A 14,589-nucleotide genomic window follows, 5' to 3' on the forward strand; every position below is an offset into this window, starting at 1 on the left:
CACGCGAGGCTTGGCCACACCACCGAACAGGAACGCGGGGCGTAGGGCGGAGCCAGGGCGGGGCAGGCGCTATGTGCGTTCTGTCCGTACTGGGGCGCTGTGACCTCGCAATCACCAGCGCTGCGCAGCTTCGGGGGAGTTGGGGGTGGCTGCCAAGACCTCTGCAGCTGGAAGAGAGGAAGTGGCCCTGCCCTTGCTTTGGATCGCCTGGGACCCAGCCGCCCACTGGATCGGCCCCAATAGGGTCTCTCACCCTTCCCCTCGCCTGTCTGTGACCCCTCGGCCACTCCGGCCACCCGCGCTCCCTGCCAGCCCTTCCCACCTGCTGAACCTCCTGCCCCAGCCTGCGGCGGTAGGCCTCTGCACTCCCGTCACTTCCTCTGGGAAGCCCTTCTGGGCCCCTCCCTTACTTAGCACCTGGTACATGACTTCTCCCCGTCTGTCGGTGATGGAGCTGACGGCTGGCTCTTTTCCAGAGGAGAGGCCTGATTGGTGGGGTGGCGAGGGTGGGGGGGAGGTGGTCACCTCGGTGGGCATTAATGGGCTTTGGCGCAGGCTAGGTCGCACCGGCGCCTCTCAGTTGCCTGGTGTGGTGCAAGCTGGGAAGGTGAGTGAGCGAGAGTGCCCGGGCGCCGGCGACTGCGAACTGAAGGCGGGCGTCGCCTAGGGGGCGCTGTGAGGTACACCCCTCAGGGTCTGTCCCTTGGGCCATGGGGACCTAGGAATTGGTTTTGAGCAGGGAACTGGGTCAAATCAGGAGTTTTCAAAGATAGCCGGGACAGCGGGAAGGAGCCTGGTGGTGGAGCCTGGGCCAAGCAGAGTTCAGGGGTGGGGAGATCACATTAGCCATCCCTGCCACCCACACAGCCGACTGTGCGCCCTCAGCTGGAGTCACGCAGGCCCATGATAACTGCGCACGTGGGCCCGCGCTTGCCTTGGTAACACATCTGTGCACGCCGACCATACACATACCCCCAGCCCTTGCGCTTCTGTACCACACACAAGTGTCCTGGGTACTGCAGGGCCCCGTGCACACGCTGCAAGCGTGTGCCCCCAGACCTGCAACCACCACCTACTCGGTGTCCGCTGTGACCCACGCGTAGGTCTGCTCCACTGGCCAGCACACACCCTGCAGCGCCCAATGCCGCTCCACTTCCCTTCGTTGCGGGGTCCGCGCGCCGGCGCCCTCCCCGCGACTGCCCGCGACTGCCCGCGTCCCCATTAATCACGCAGCGCTGACGGCGCTGATCTGCGCGCAGGCGGCGTGACGGTGACGGTGACGGCAGGTGACGGAGCGGGCAATCGGCAGGCGCCCATCGGCCCATCTTATCGCTGGGGCCCAGCTGCGGCCTGACTCGTGCCGCCCATTGATCGCGCTGGGCCGAGGCTGGGGGTCAGTGCAGGCCGTGCCGGCCTGACAGCCGCATCCATCGCCGCCCAGACACACGCTGATGGCGGCACAGACTGCGTGAACTGGCCATTAATCACCGAGCCTGCCGCTGTGTGACGGGGAGGGCGCCAAGGCCAGCCGGCCGTCAGCCAGCTACCGCGGTTGGCCTAGCCTTCCTCACTCCTGGGTACTGCTACATAGCTCTGTGCCCCAAGCATCACAGTCACCCTGCCCAGGCCTATTATCCCTGGTCCCCGCAGGAGCCTGCTGTGCCAGAAATAAATGGAGGGAGAGTGGCTCCACACTGTAGGAAAAGTCAATGACCATGTGTAAGGAGGGTAGTAAGGATGGGAAATTGGACGGATAACAGGGGGACACTGTCCTACCTCTCAGTGGGCCTGTTTTCCGGAGACAAAAGCTACTACTTGGCTGGGAGGAGGCAGCCATTTCTCCCCTCTGGCTGCTCCAGCCCTGGCTAGGCTTCACTGGGGATGAGGTCCCAGGGGCCCAGTAAGGGGCAATCTCCTCTCCTTGAAAGTTGGGCCTACACACTGCAAATAAAGACCTAGGCCTTTGCAGTTTCTCTCCTCTCTGCTCCAGAGTTTGTTTGTGTGTTGTGTGGCCCTGAGCCTCTGCTCCTTCCTTGGCCTAGCAAGGAAGCTTCCAGCCAAGCAAGATCTCTCCAGGCCTTTTCTAGGCATTTCCAAGGGCCGACTGTCAGGGAGAGAGCCAGCCTCTGGTTCTTGTTATATACAGTGACCTTCTCTTCTCCCAAGAGGGACAAGGATTGGGAACTCTTCACTGAATTTTAGTATCTTGAGTGCCCAATGCAGCCACCTGTCACCTCACCATGTCCTCACATTGATCCATAGAATATGACTGCCTCCTCAGTATGGATGAGAAAACTAAAGCACAGGACCTAAAGGGACTAGCCTCATCAGGACCAAGGACCAAACGCAATCAAAACCACATCCCCATCTGCCATCCTTCAGAACCTGGTTGCTCCCCTCCTGTTGCCTCTGTTATGGGCCCCTCAAGAGCAGGAGCTGCTCAGGCCAGTCCTGGCTGGCCTGGGGAGGGAAGGAGGAATGCTGGGTAAACAATGAACATCTGCTGCTTTCCGGGCAGAAAGAAGCCTGCTGGGCCCTGGGGTCTAAAACCTGGAGGCCAACAGGGAGTTTGACTCTCACCATTGGGCAGCTCCATTTTATTAGAAAAATGGTTGAGAAAGGCTTGCTAACCAAGAAATCACTTTCTAGCATGACACCACCTTCTGTTTAATTCTAAAAAAACCCCAAAATATCCTATGAACCAATCTGGGGTGGGGGGCAACCTACGGGGTGTGGTGGTGAGAAGGTATTTGAGCTGAGAAAATAAAGGGGGACAAGATGGCTTCTCAGCAAGGGTCAGGGATGCTGTCTTTCCAGTGCCCTTCCCACTCTCACAGGGGACCACTGACACAGGAACAGGGAGCTGGGATTTATATACAAACACTCCCTCTCCTGCCCACCCAACTGGTTTGCTAGGAGGCACCTAAGAGAGCCCGGGCCCAGAGCTTGGAATTCAACCACTTTCTATGACCAACCCCCACCCTGCTTCACTTTTAATATTACAACAATTTTTCACGCCAAAGCTGAAATAGTGCAAAAAATGGGGCTGCTGTAATTGTTGGTAGATTGTGTGTCAGCCTGATAAGATGTAACAAATATTTTCTTCCCCAGCAATGTCTGTTTCCCTCTTGGTAATGGATGGAGAAACTTCTCATAGTTAGCGAGGGATTGGTCATAAAAACTTCGCCTGGAAGATTAATAATCACAGGCCTTCCTGGAAAAAAATGGGAGGAAAATTAAAATAGCCCAACCTTCCCACTTATCCAAAACCATCTCCCTCACTTCGGAGGCCAGACGAGTGAGGCGGGCCACAGCCCTAAGTACCAAAGAGCGGGATTCCTAAGGAGCAGGAACGGGGCCTGTGATTACACACTACTCTCTCACCAGGACAGCTCTGGACATTAGGGTTCCCTGAGCAGCTGGGACTCTATCCCAACCTGCACTTGAGAAGTATGCTGTCACCGCTGCTTCTCTACTCCTCAAACACTGTGAGTTTTGGGGGCTGGAGGAAGAGGTCCATATGGGCAAAGCCTGATTCTTGTCCTCTGGGGTATGACCTTAGGCAAGTCACCTTCCTCACACCTGCCACTGCTTGCCTTACCTGTGTGGGATGGAGGTCAGATCTTGAAGACCGCTCTAACTACTCAGCACCTAAGGAAAGTGGTATAGCCTTAGGATATAGGAGCACAGACTCCAACCACTCTGATTCCAAATCCTCCTGGTTTTGTCTCTTACCAGCTAGCTGGGCAAGTGACATAAATGACACCAATATCATACAGCTGCTGTGAGAATGTTAAAAGGAAATGTGAAGCATTAACACAGGCCCTAGTCCACAATCAGCTTTTGCTATATCTGTTGGTATCTGAGGTATCACTGTTCTGTTTTTCTAAGGTGGCTTAAGTTGGGAGAAATAAGATATGGGCAGCCAGGACAGGCCACAGACTGAGCCCTGACTTCAGAGAGTGTCCCATCATCCACCACTGGGCCCTGTTTCCTCAACACCCCACCCCCCACCACCATCACCAAGAACCCACATGCTGGTATCCTTCAGAGGCCAGGCCGGAAGATCCATTCTGGCAGCAGGGACTAGCTGGGCCCTTCTCAGGATCTGAGCATGGCCTGAGGGCTCTCAGAGAGCTGAATGGACTCCCACATAATTACCTTAGCCCTCCTGCCCACAGTCTCTTGGACACGCTCAGGTGATCATCATTAATGGGAGAAGAGTTGTGCCTGCCCTACGAGGACCTCGTGACTAACTTGGATTAGAGCAATGACTGGATCGAGATGACCATCTTGCTTGTCTCTTCTCTCCTGCACATGTAACAGCATGGAGATCTGCCTATGAGGGCAGAGAACCAAAACAACCAGCCTGTGCCAAGGCATGACTTCTGTGGCTAAGCCCTATCTCAGGCAGCACAGAGCTGGAAGACAGGAACTTGCCTGGCAGAGAGCGAGAAAATGTAGTGCTCATCCTACCAGGCAAGAATGTGTTGGTATGGTATCTGTCAGACATTGCTATTTCCCCTTCCTCTCAAGGGGCTGAAAGACCCACTTCAGTGGACTAACAGAGATATAGTACCAGTGATGGGGACATGTCAAAGGGACACAGAAACCAACTGACTTCAATGGTCAAAGCTGGACCAATTTGAGCAACAAAATAAATAACGTAATGTTGGATTATAATCCAAAATACATAATAAATATCCATGAGTCCGCATTGAGACAAACGAATGAATAAAAAATAGGGAGACAATCTCCTGTGCAGAATTCTAAATAGTTTATGTAGATGCTCACTCCTCAAGGAGGTGGAGCAAAACTGCCCACCCCTTAAGTGAACGGCTGTGCTCAGTGACTTCCAAAGAGGACTGCGTGGGAAGGGGGTTAAAGAGTAACTTTACTGTGGACAAAACTGACAAACACTTCAGCCAGGTGATCAAAGTCAGCATTAACAGTGATAAGTTTTGTTGACAGTATATGATAAAAATTGCACTTTACCTATATGGTCTTCCTCCCAATCACAAGCAATCCAGGTTTAAAGAGAAAAACATCAAACAAACCCCACTGAGGGGTATCTCAGAGAACACACTGCTCAGAACTGTCAAGGCAATCAAAAACAAGGAATGTGTGAGGAACCATCACAGCTATGAGGAACCTAAGGAGAAATGATAACTAAATGTAATGTGGGGTCCTGAATGGGATCCTGGGATAGAAAAAGGCCATTAGCTAACTCAGGAAATGTGAATAAAGTATAATAATGTATTGGTTCATTAACTGTGACAAAAATACAAATAGTAACTGTAAGATGTTAACAGTAAGGGAAACTGAGTGTGAGGTATGTGAGAACACCCTGTACTATCTTCACAACAACTCTGTACATCTAAAACTGTTCTAAAATGTAATTTTTTTAATTAAAAGAAGAGAAGAGATGTAATTAAAATAACCTGTAAAGATTTATTAGAAAACACACCAGGTGGGGCAGGTTCCTTCAAAATAACCATGGGAAAAATTATGATAATTTAAAAAGAAACACTTTCCACACTGAACTGACAATGCTGCTAACCGCACTGGGATGGGAACAGAGCCAAGCCCAAGGGTGAGCCTTGTGTCCACAGGCTGGACCTGGGCCCAGGATTGCCCGGAAGTCTCTCTCTGCACAAAACCTTGGCTGGCTCACTTCATGTACTTATCCTGCTGGTCAGCCAGAATTTTGGCTGACGACTTGGCATCATAGAAGAGCTCACTGATCTCCTCAACGTGCTCTTTCTCAATGCTGTCCTTCCCGTTGATCTTAGCAAGCAAGTTGGCTGGAGTCAGCAGCTGTACCGAGTACCTAGAGTAAACAGGGGCCAGGATAGGAATGAAATGGTGGCCACAGATAGTCTCCTCCCAGATCAGCAGAGCACTAACACTAGGGACTGAGTCCAATGCTAAGCTTGTGGCAAACACAGCAGACACAGAAAATATGAGAGCTGTCCTTGCTCAAAGAGCTGTAGTCGTGACCCCATTGGAGGGGTCAGAAGTCACCAACATGACAAATTTTTGTCAAGTCTAAAAGTTCTCCGACCGCTCCTTGAAAGGGGTATGACCTTAGGCAAAACCTAGATGTATATAGGTACCAGGCTGGTAATGCCAAGGTCCGGATTGGGACACTGAACATGGCAGGAAAATGAACACATAGCCACCTGAGATCACATGCCCCATCCAAAGGCATGAAAATAAAGTTTTTTAAAGCACCACTCCACCCAAACAAAAGTTTGCAATTCTGCTTCAACCTTAGGAGCAAGGTAAATAGGGACAGGCTGAAGACTGTAAAGTCATGATTTCACAAGGAGTCAGGACACTGAGAAGGGACATCCTGCATAGGCAACAGCTTCAAGCCACTGGTGAAGAGTCAGGAAAGCAGTCTACGTATGCACTCATGTTCGCCTACATCCACCATCCCAAACCAAGACACACCTGGAGAACAGATCCAGCAAGAGCAATGCGGCTAGACAGGGCGCAGCCATTGAGCTCCCTGCCCCAGACCCTAGTCTCTGGTTCTGTCCATCTATTCTACCAAGGGGACTGGCCTGGGGTCAGAGTCAGCTCCCTACTATAGGGGTACATTCTGCTATAGGACAAGAGGACTTCAACTGTTATTCTAGTTTTTTAAACACCGTTATCTAAATATTCTGCACTTGGAACTGCAGTGTCCTGGGACAAGACCTATCACACCAGGAAGAGCAGACATGGTCCTATGCCTTGTGAAGGAAGCCTGCATTTATGTCCCAGAACAGACCCCATCCAGGCCTCACAGGCCTTCTGAGAAGGCACTGGCAGAGTCTGATGCAGCTCCAGGCAGATACAGGTCCAGGGGACAACCAGCTCACCTTAAAGTGGTCTTGGTACCGATCTCCCCCAAGTGGTTCAGCGCTTCCTCACTGATGTTGATTCCCTCTGTCTGGGCTCGGATTTTAATGATCTTTTAGAGGAGAAAAACCATGATTGATAAAGACTGAATACAAGTGTCCTATTTATAAAGTACTTTAAAAACAACCTTGTTCAGTTTTCCATCCCACATCATAAGAGAAGCAGAAAATCTAGGTCTGGTGGAGCAGAGAGCCACCCCACTACCCAGGACTGCTGGCCTCAAATACCTCTGGGGCACCAGCCACACGGTGAATGGCTTTATAGCCAGGGTGTGATGGTCATGCTGACAAGAAAGTGGCTAGTATCCATGGAGGTGTGCACAGGGCATGGCTCAGCTCCTGTCTCTCTGCTCTTCCCACTCAATCCCCAGACCCAGAAAACTGAGGACTCTCCAAAACCTGCACAGGCTCTAACCTTCCCACCACCTATAAGCACTCAGGCAAGAAGAGACATTTTTTATTTGCTTAATAAATACAATGGTTAAATAAATCAAAAAGTTACTTTTAAAGATTTACCAACTCTGGTAACATCACCAGGAGATACCTAGTCTATCAAGAAGAGGCTGATGCTTGTTGCAATTTAAAGATCCTGGCAATGCTAGATGGGAGGCAAGCTGATGGTGAGGTTACTGTAACACAAGTGGCACTGGGAGCCTACAGGCACACCAGCACTGAGTGATAAGGGGCAGCTGAGATAATAATGTTGAGTACTGTGGAGCCGAGATAACTCGAGGCCTTGAGTCTCATATAATACAGGAATTTTTCACGTTGGCAGCTTTGTAAACAAGATATCAAGAAGCCCTTGTTTAAATTAAAGCCATAAAAACACACCCAGGTAGAGGAGTAGGAAATGGGAAAGACAGAGCCCCACCTAAAGCCTTACAAGGGGAAGAGAGGGACCAGAAGTTTAGGAGATGGACATTTCAAATTGGCCTTTCAGCTCTCAGGCAGAGACCCTGAGGACAGGAGCTGCAAGTAGAGAGAATGTAGTGTTTGGTGACTCTGATAAGGGCCCCAGTAAGTCAGCTGCTATGAACAGGAAAGGTCCTGCTCAGTAAGAAAGCCAGGTCTTGCAGAAGTGGGGTAGGGGTTGGGGCTGAGGTGGCCAGGCCAGCATGCACTCAAGGAGGTAGCCATGGCTGGAGGGCCAGGTGCTGGAAAATCTTTCATTCTGTCAAGGGACTCAAACTCAGATATTTGTATGAAATATCCTGATTTCTAAATGTTGGCAACTTGTTCAAATATTTCATGCTGTACCAGCCACATAAAACCTATCTGTTCAGCCAGTGCTGCCAGGGTGTAACCTCTGTCAAAAGAATCTTAACTTGTACGTGAAGGGTTCCACCATCTGGAGTCCAAAGCTAAATCAGCTGAGCACTGAAGTTACTGAAAGGGCATGAGGAGGAAGGCAGGAAGGGCGTGGGGAGAGACCCCCATTCCTGGCTCCAGATGCAGGACTTCCCTCTGACCGCAACAATCAGAGCCAGACAGGTATGTGCTCCAATATAAAAGTCTTCTCACTGACTGCTGGGAACTAAGGAAACTTCCAAGTCCTGCCGAGAAAAATGTCCCCTGGGGCCTTCAGAAACTCTGGGGAAATGCAAATATTTAATCCTAGAGCCTGGTCAATGGGGAAAGCTTCAGTCCTGAGTATCTCATCTTCAGTGAGCTGCACTGAATTGGAAGCTGGGCTTCAGGAATGTCAGGGACACTGCTCTCACTCTCCCTAGAGCAGGTGAGAGCAATCCCAAGAGCTCCTGCCTCAGACTGCTCAGAAATGGACGGTTCATAAATTAGATCTTTAATCATTTAATAATAATGCAGGTTATAGTTTATGAGGGTGTCGGCAATGATGGCAGAGTACACAAGTTAAAGTTACTTTGTTTTTCAAAAAACCTACCCCAGGCTCCAGTAAAAATACTAAACCCACAAGAACAAAGCAATGTGGGTGCTGGCAGTTAGTCTATCCTCTGCTAACCCAAGAGGAAGCCTGGCTGAGCCAAGACAGGAACCAGTCCGGGAGCCAGCCAGCAGTCACTACTCTGGAGGCATAGTGATGAACACTTCACGGGAGCTCAGACTGCATGCTCCAGGTTCGAATGGAAGCAACAAATATGAACTGGCTCTGAGTGGGGTCCTAGCTCTGCAGCTTATTCTCTGTGATCATGAGGTCCTTGTTGTCCCTGAGCTGCAAATCCTGGTTATTAAAAGCTGTTGTGAGGATCACAGTGTATGTCTGTGAAGCACCTGTAAGCTGTTAATAACAGTAATAATTACTGCAATAAGAAGGGATGGCCAGCCCTATTCCTTCCCTAAGTTATTGTCATTATCTCACTCAGTCCTCACGACAATCCTGAAAGGAGAGAGCAAATCCTCCAGTAAACTATGAAGGCCAAGGCTCACAGAGGTGCACCAAACTGCTTAAGTTACTCAACCACAAAGTGTTCCATGTGTGCATGGCTGCTTCTCCCAGCAGGAAACTTGGGACTCTTTTGCTTTTGCTTCTGATTCTATCCAGTGAATACCTTGGCTTCAACCTAGCATTCATCCAAGAGCAAGAGACCATTACCTGGTGATAAGGCCTCTAGCCATGAACACTATCTCCCAAAAAACACACACAGTTGCTGCTATGAACTAAACCTGTTTTAGTATTCTGTCAATGCTGGTTATGAAGGGAGATCTCTGGTTCCATGCTAACCTTGATACTCCTGGGCACTGGATCAACATGAAATGCTGTCAGGGCCAGGCAGGACAGGCCACACGCGAGCAAGGGGGTAACTGCGGAGTACTCAGGAGAGGCCTTCCTCAGAGCTCCAAAAGAAAAGGCCCTTCCAACAAACTGCCAGAGGGATGCCACACCGAATTTAGGGATTTCTAGTAGGAGGGAAGCTGGTGGCATAGCACTTAGGACATGGGTGTCAGGATCAGACAGCCTAGACGCCAGTTAGTCAGTCTGGTCACCTATTAGCCACTGACAAGTTTTATGAACTTAGGCACTGAGTTCACTTGAGTCTTGGTATCCTCACCTTTATGAATGACAATGATAATAGTTCGCCCTACCTCATGGTTACTGAAAATCAAACAGGTTCATGCTGGTTAACCATGTCCATAGGCTTAGCATGATGTCCAATAAACAGTGCCTTTGCTCTAGTAAGAGGAGAGGGTCCAGGCAGAGCCCATCAAGACATCAGTGCAGCCCTCTGGTCCATTCCAACATTTCCAACCTTGGCCACACACAGATTCCACAGTGAGAGACTTACATGTGGGCAGTGAGATCATCTGGGGCATGGGTGGACAGAGCAGGAAAAAAGAGCACAGCCCATGCTCTAGGACAGCAACCTATGGCACAACCCACCACCAAGCAAACGGCCTGAGCTGTGCAACGCACGGCCTGGCTTTGCATCCTGGACTTGCCACTGTGTAACTCAGCCATCAAAAGAAAAAGACATTATGACTGTAACAACTGCTGAAGTACCAGTAAGGGGACCAGAAATTCTAAGTGTGCAGTGCCTGGGCACTGTTTGGCACACAGCTGGTGCTCCTGCTCAGATCGAGCAAGAGATAATTCATTCAGGAAGAACTGGGACTGAACTCCTTGAGATAAGGCTCAATCTCATACATCCATGTCACCTCGAGTCCCAGCATAACCCAAATTCATCTCACATGGAATTTTGACCATGCGCTCTGTCAGGCACTGAGGTAGATGTTTCCATATACACCTCCTTCAAGCCTTTCATTGTCAGCTTAGTTTTATGACCTCCATTTCAGGTGCCCCTCTAAACTGTGTGACCCTACTTCACCCTCATCTCTATTGCCAAGGCAGCAACCCCAGGCACAGCTTCCAAAAACCACAAGAAACTGGTCATGTTGTTTACAGTACCCAGGCTCTGCTAGGACCCAAACATTTGCCCCATCCAGGTTCTGTGCCCTGCTAGAGCCAGCTTGCTATGGGTTCTGGTGGGACAGAGTGCCTGACTTTGTCCACTGAGCAGAAAAGACCTCGGACAGGGCCTACCCTGGGCACCAAGCTATTGCTAAATCATATTTTACTGCCTCTTTCCTAGAGCCAGTGGCCTCCCTAATGGCTGTCATCTAGTCAATATCTTTCACTATTTCTTTCTTAAAGTTTTTAAGAAGGGATATAGGCAACTGAGGTTTTCTGACACTTCAGGCAACGTCTAGGTGGCCCACCCATCCCTCAGAATGGGGGACTGAAGCTCCAGAGTATTGTGACTTGCTCAAGGCAGCAGCTAAGTGGTGGGACAGTGGTGGGAGCCGGGTCTGTTCTGTGGATACCTTCTTGCACAGATTCAGGGAACACTGGGAACAAATGAGAGGAGAAAGGAAAATGAGGGAGGGAGAAAGGCAGGCTTACCTGTTTCATTTCCTGTGGAGTGTACAGCATGGTCCGAATGATCATCACTCGGTCTAGAAGGTCAAGAGGGATGCCATGAGGGGAGGTGATGTCCTCAGTGCCCCTGCAAGAGCCAGAATGATCACATCACTGTGGCCTCTCTGAAACCAGAAACTGAACATTGGACATGGCTGAGGCACTCACAATGACAAAACAGCTAGTTCATATCCTGAGAGACAAGAGCCAGGACCACAGGGTAATCAGGCTAACATTCAGGTGTCATCAAAAACAACTTCATTATTTTAGCAAATATCAGTATCACAGGAAATTTGGGGAAAAGAAAAAAAGGCCACATACAATCATATTATACACACTTGCCAAATTTTCATAGTCACATTTTTATAAATTTCAACTATTGCAGGTTTTTTTTTCTTTTGTTCATGATGCTTCAGTCTTAATAACCCATTAAGTATTTTACAAAACCCAAATTGTTGGATATTTAGGCAGTTTACAATTATTGGCATTTTTATTAATGATGCTTTGATAAACAATTTTATGCATACAGCCATGAACATTTCATGAGCAACTCTTGTAGTGCCTGACATAATCCTGATTTCTATTCAAATGAATGAATGGGTGAATGAATATCCTAATTTACACAGCTACTACGCAAGTGATCTGATCTCATTGTAGTACAGCCAGCATTGAGTATTCTAATTCTTAAACTCTGCTGCTTTGATGGTTTAGAAAAAGGAAGGGTAACACCTTGTTTGAATTTGCATTTCCTTGATTCATTTGAATGTTTTCCCTTATATCTAGTAGTTATTTTAGTTCTTTTGGGGAACTGTCCAATGTCTTTTGCCTATATTCCTCTTAAATCCTTAGCCAAGCCACAGGAAGAATGGCCCAGGAAAGGAACCCTGTTAAACCACCAGGCCCTGGGGCACCAGCTGTCTGGCTTCAGCCACATGTCTGGAAGCCCACGTGCTATAGGATTCTGCCTCAGCCTTCAGGAGTCACAGCATCAGCCAGTCTACATCAGCACCATTTCTGATGTAAAGAAATACAGAGTCTATGGTCATAACTTAGCAACAAAACAAAGAATAGAAACAGGTTATTTGGATCTAACTGTTGATATCAGAATGTTCGGTTTCAAATATAAGTAAGCATTGTAGATATAGAACCTCACTAAAAAAATCTATCTGTTGAAATTCCATCCAGTCAGTTGAACTGTAAATGTATATTTATTATTGCAAGAATAAAAAGTTCTGATACATGCTACAACAGGAAGAACCTTAAAAACATGCTAAGTGAAAGAAGCCAGGTACGAAAGGGCAGATGATGATTCTACTTATAGGAAATACTAGGAAAGGCAAGTTCATGAAGACAGAGTAGAACAGAGGTCACACGGGCAAGGGAAGGGAAAATGGGACTTGCTGCTTAAGGGAGACAGTTTCTGTTTGGAGAAACAGAAAAGTTTTGGAGATGGATGGTGGTGATGGTTATAAAACACTGTGAATGTAATTAATGCCACTGAATTGTATATCTAAAAGGCAAATTCCATGTTATATACATTTTGCCACAATAAAAACAATTTTAAAAAAGAATAAAATTCTACATTAATGAATAATTGTTAAATATAACTAAAAAATAATTAAGACCTTACAAAATAAATGGGAAAACAGAATAATAGCAAACACAAATATTAAGATAACTTTAGAGAAAACAAATCTCTTCCACCAAGAAATCATTCTAAATAACAAGGAAGATTATAAAGATTGAATTCTATTATGATTCAAATCTTGATATTTGGTTTGTCTGCAATCTTCTCATTGAACAAAATAACCTTTAAAAACTACATTTAATTTTAGTTATTTAATTCTAGTTAGGCAATAAGTTTGAAGTTTCTTAAGTCCTATTTGGGAATTCTCTTGAAAATTCTTGGGAAATCTTTAAAAGATCTCACCTTTACCATGTTAAAATATACCAAATTCTGTAACACTCAGGATAAATCATCTTCAATTCAGACATAACAACAAATTTAAGTCTACAGAAGAAATGGTTAGGGAAAAATAAAGTACTCCCTAATCAAACTTCAAAATAACATAATTTATAGGAATGCATTAAGAAAATTTTTTATAGTTTTGATTCCACGAAATTAAAAATTGTAACAAAAAAGTCTTCTTAAAGACTGCTAAGCATTTTTCAGGAATTAAAGACAAAATATTTTTGAAATTTGTCCAAGCTATGAACCTTAGGTATAGTTTCTTTTAGAAAACATATTAGTGAAATATGGTTTCTGGAACTCTATTCTGCTAGGCATGAAAGGGGCTGTGACATTGCTAAGCCAGCCAGAGAACAGAGCCTCTATTTACCAGTGCTCCTACATAGGGCAGTGACCTCAGAAGGCACTCTCAGTGCAGGGCAATCACTGTTAGACAAGGTGGCCAGAATTGCCATATTACAACATAAAATTGCTAACAATAAACTACAATGATAATTATATTTTGGCTAAAACTGCAAATTTATTCTTGCATCTATAAGTTCATTTCTGCCTTTGGCCTCAAACTAACATTGATTTCACCATTATGCCATTCAACAACTGTTCAAACTGTGTTAATGGTGTGCCCCTAACAGATGTAGAGTTTTGGGTTGTGAGGCCACAGGCGCAATTCTCCTTAGAATCCAATATGGTATATCTGTAGGAACGAGGTAATTATGCTTCTATAAATTTATCCTATAGATATACTTACATGTGTGTAAAATGACTGACTCATTTGTGAATACTTTTACTTTACACAGGGTTCCTCCACTGTAACACTAAATTTTGGACCAAATAATTTTTTGTAGGGGACTGTCCTGAGCATTGTAAGATGATCAGCACCATCCCTGGCTTCTACCCTCTAGATGCCAGCAATACCTCCAGTCACAACAAGTGAAAATGTCCCTGGCTGAGAATCACTCCCTGACTGATTCTTTATGTAACTCCCTATAACTGCAGGGACACAGATAACACAAAGTTTCTACGGTAACAGAAGTGCACTAAAGAATGCTTTTCTGGGTAAAACGAAGTGTAACTCCCAAAAGTCCACTGAGCCCTGGCTCAGTAGACATAGGAACAGTGCTAAGAAGAAAGCCATTTGATTTTTTGATGAAGCGGCCAAGACAATTCAATGAAGTAAGAAGTTTTTTCAACAAATGCTTCTGGGACAATTGGGTATCCACATGCAACAGAATGAAGTTGGACAGACTCCTTGCACCACACAAAAAATTAACTCCTAAGTGATCAGAAAACTACATGTCAGAACTATAACTAGAACTCTTAGA

At 47.0% G+C, this 14,589-nt stretch overlaps 1 protein-coding gene across 2 annotated transcripts in view; it reads right to left on the reverse strand.

Moving 5' to 3' along the window:
* Positions 1 to 5,428: 5,428 nt before the first annotated feature.
* Positions 5,429 to 14,589, reverse strand: part of RUVBL1 (RuvB like AAA ATPase 1) — a 38,430-nt gene continuing 29,269 nt past the window's right edge. For both annotated transcript variants that reach the window (XM_039874600.1, XM_039874601.1), the window contains exons 9-11: positions 11,284 to 11,386; positions 6,870 to 6,961; positions 5,429 to 5,830 (exon numbers count right to left, since the gene is read on the reverse strand). In XM_039874600.1, the coding sequence (XP_039730534.1) occupies positions 5,671 to 5,830; positions 6,870 to 6,961; positions 11,284 to 11,386 (355 nt within the window). In that variant the 3' untranslated portion in view covers positions 5,429 to 5,670. The remainder of the gene's footprint in view (positions 5,831 to 6,869; positions 6,962 to 11,283; positions 11,387 to 14,589) is intronic.

Source organism: Pteropus medius, unplaced genomic scaffold (genome assembly GCF_902729225.1).
Source record: "Pteropus medius unplaced genomic scaffold, Ma_sr-lr_union100, whole genome shotgun sequence".
Taxonomy (NCBI): Eukaryota; Metazoa; Chordata; class Mammalia; order Chiroptera; family Pteropodidae; genus Pteropus; species Pteropus medius.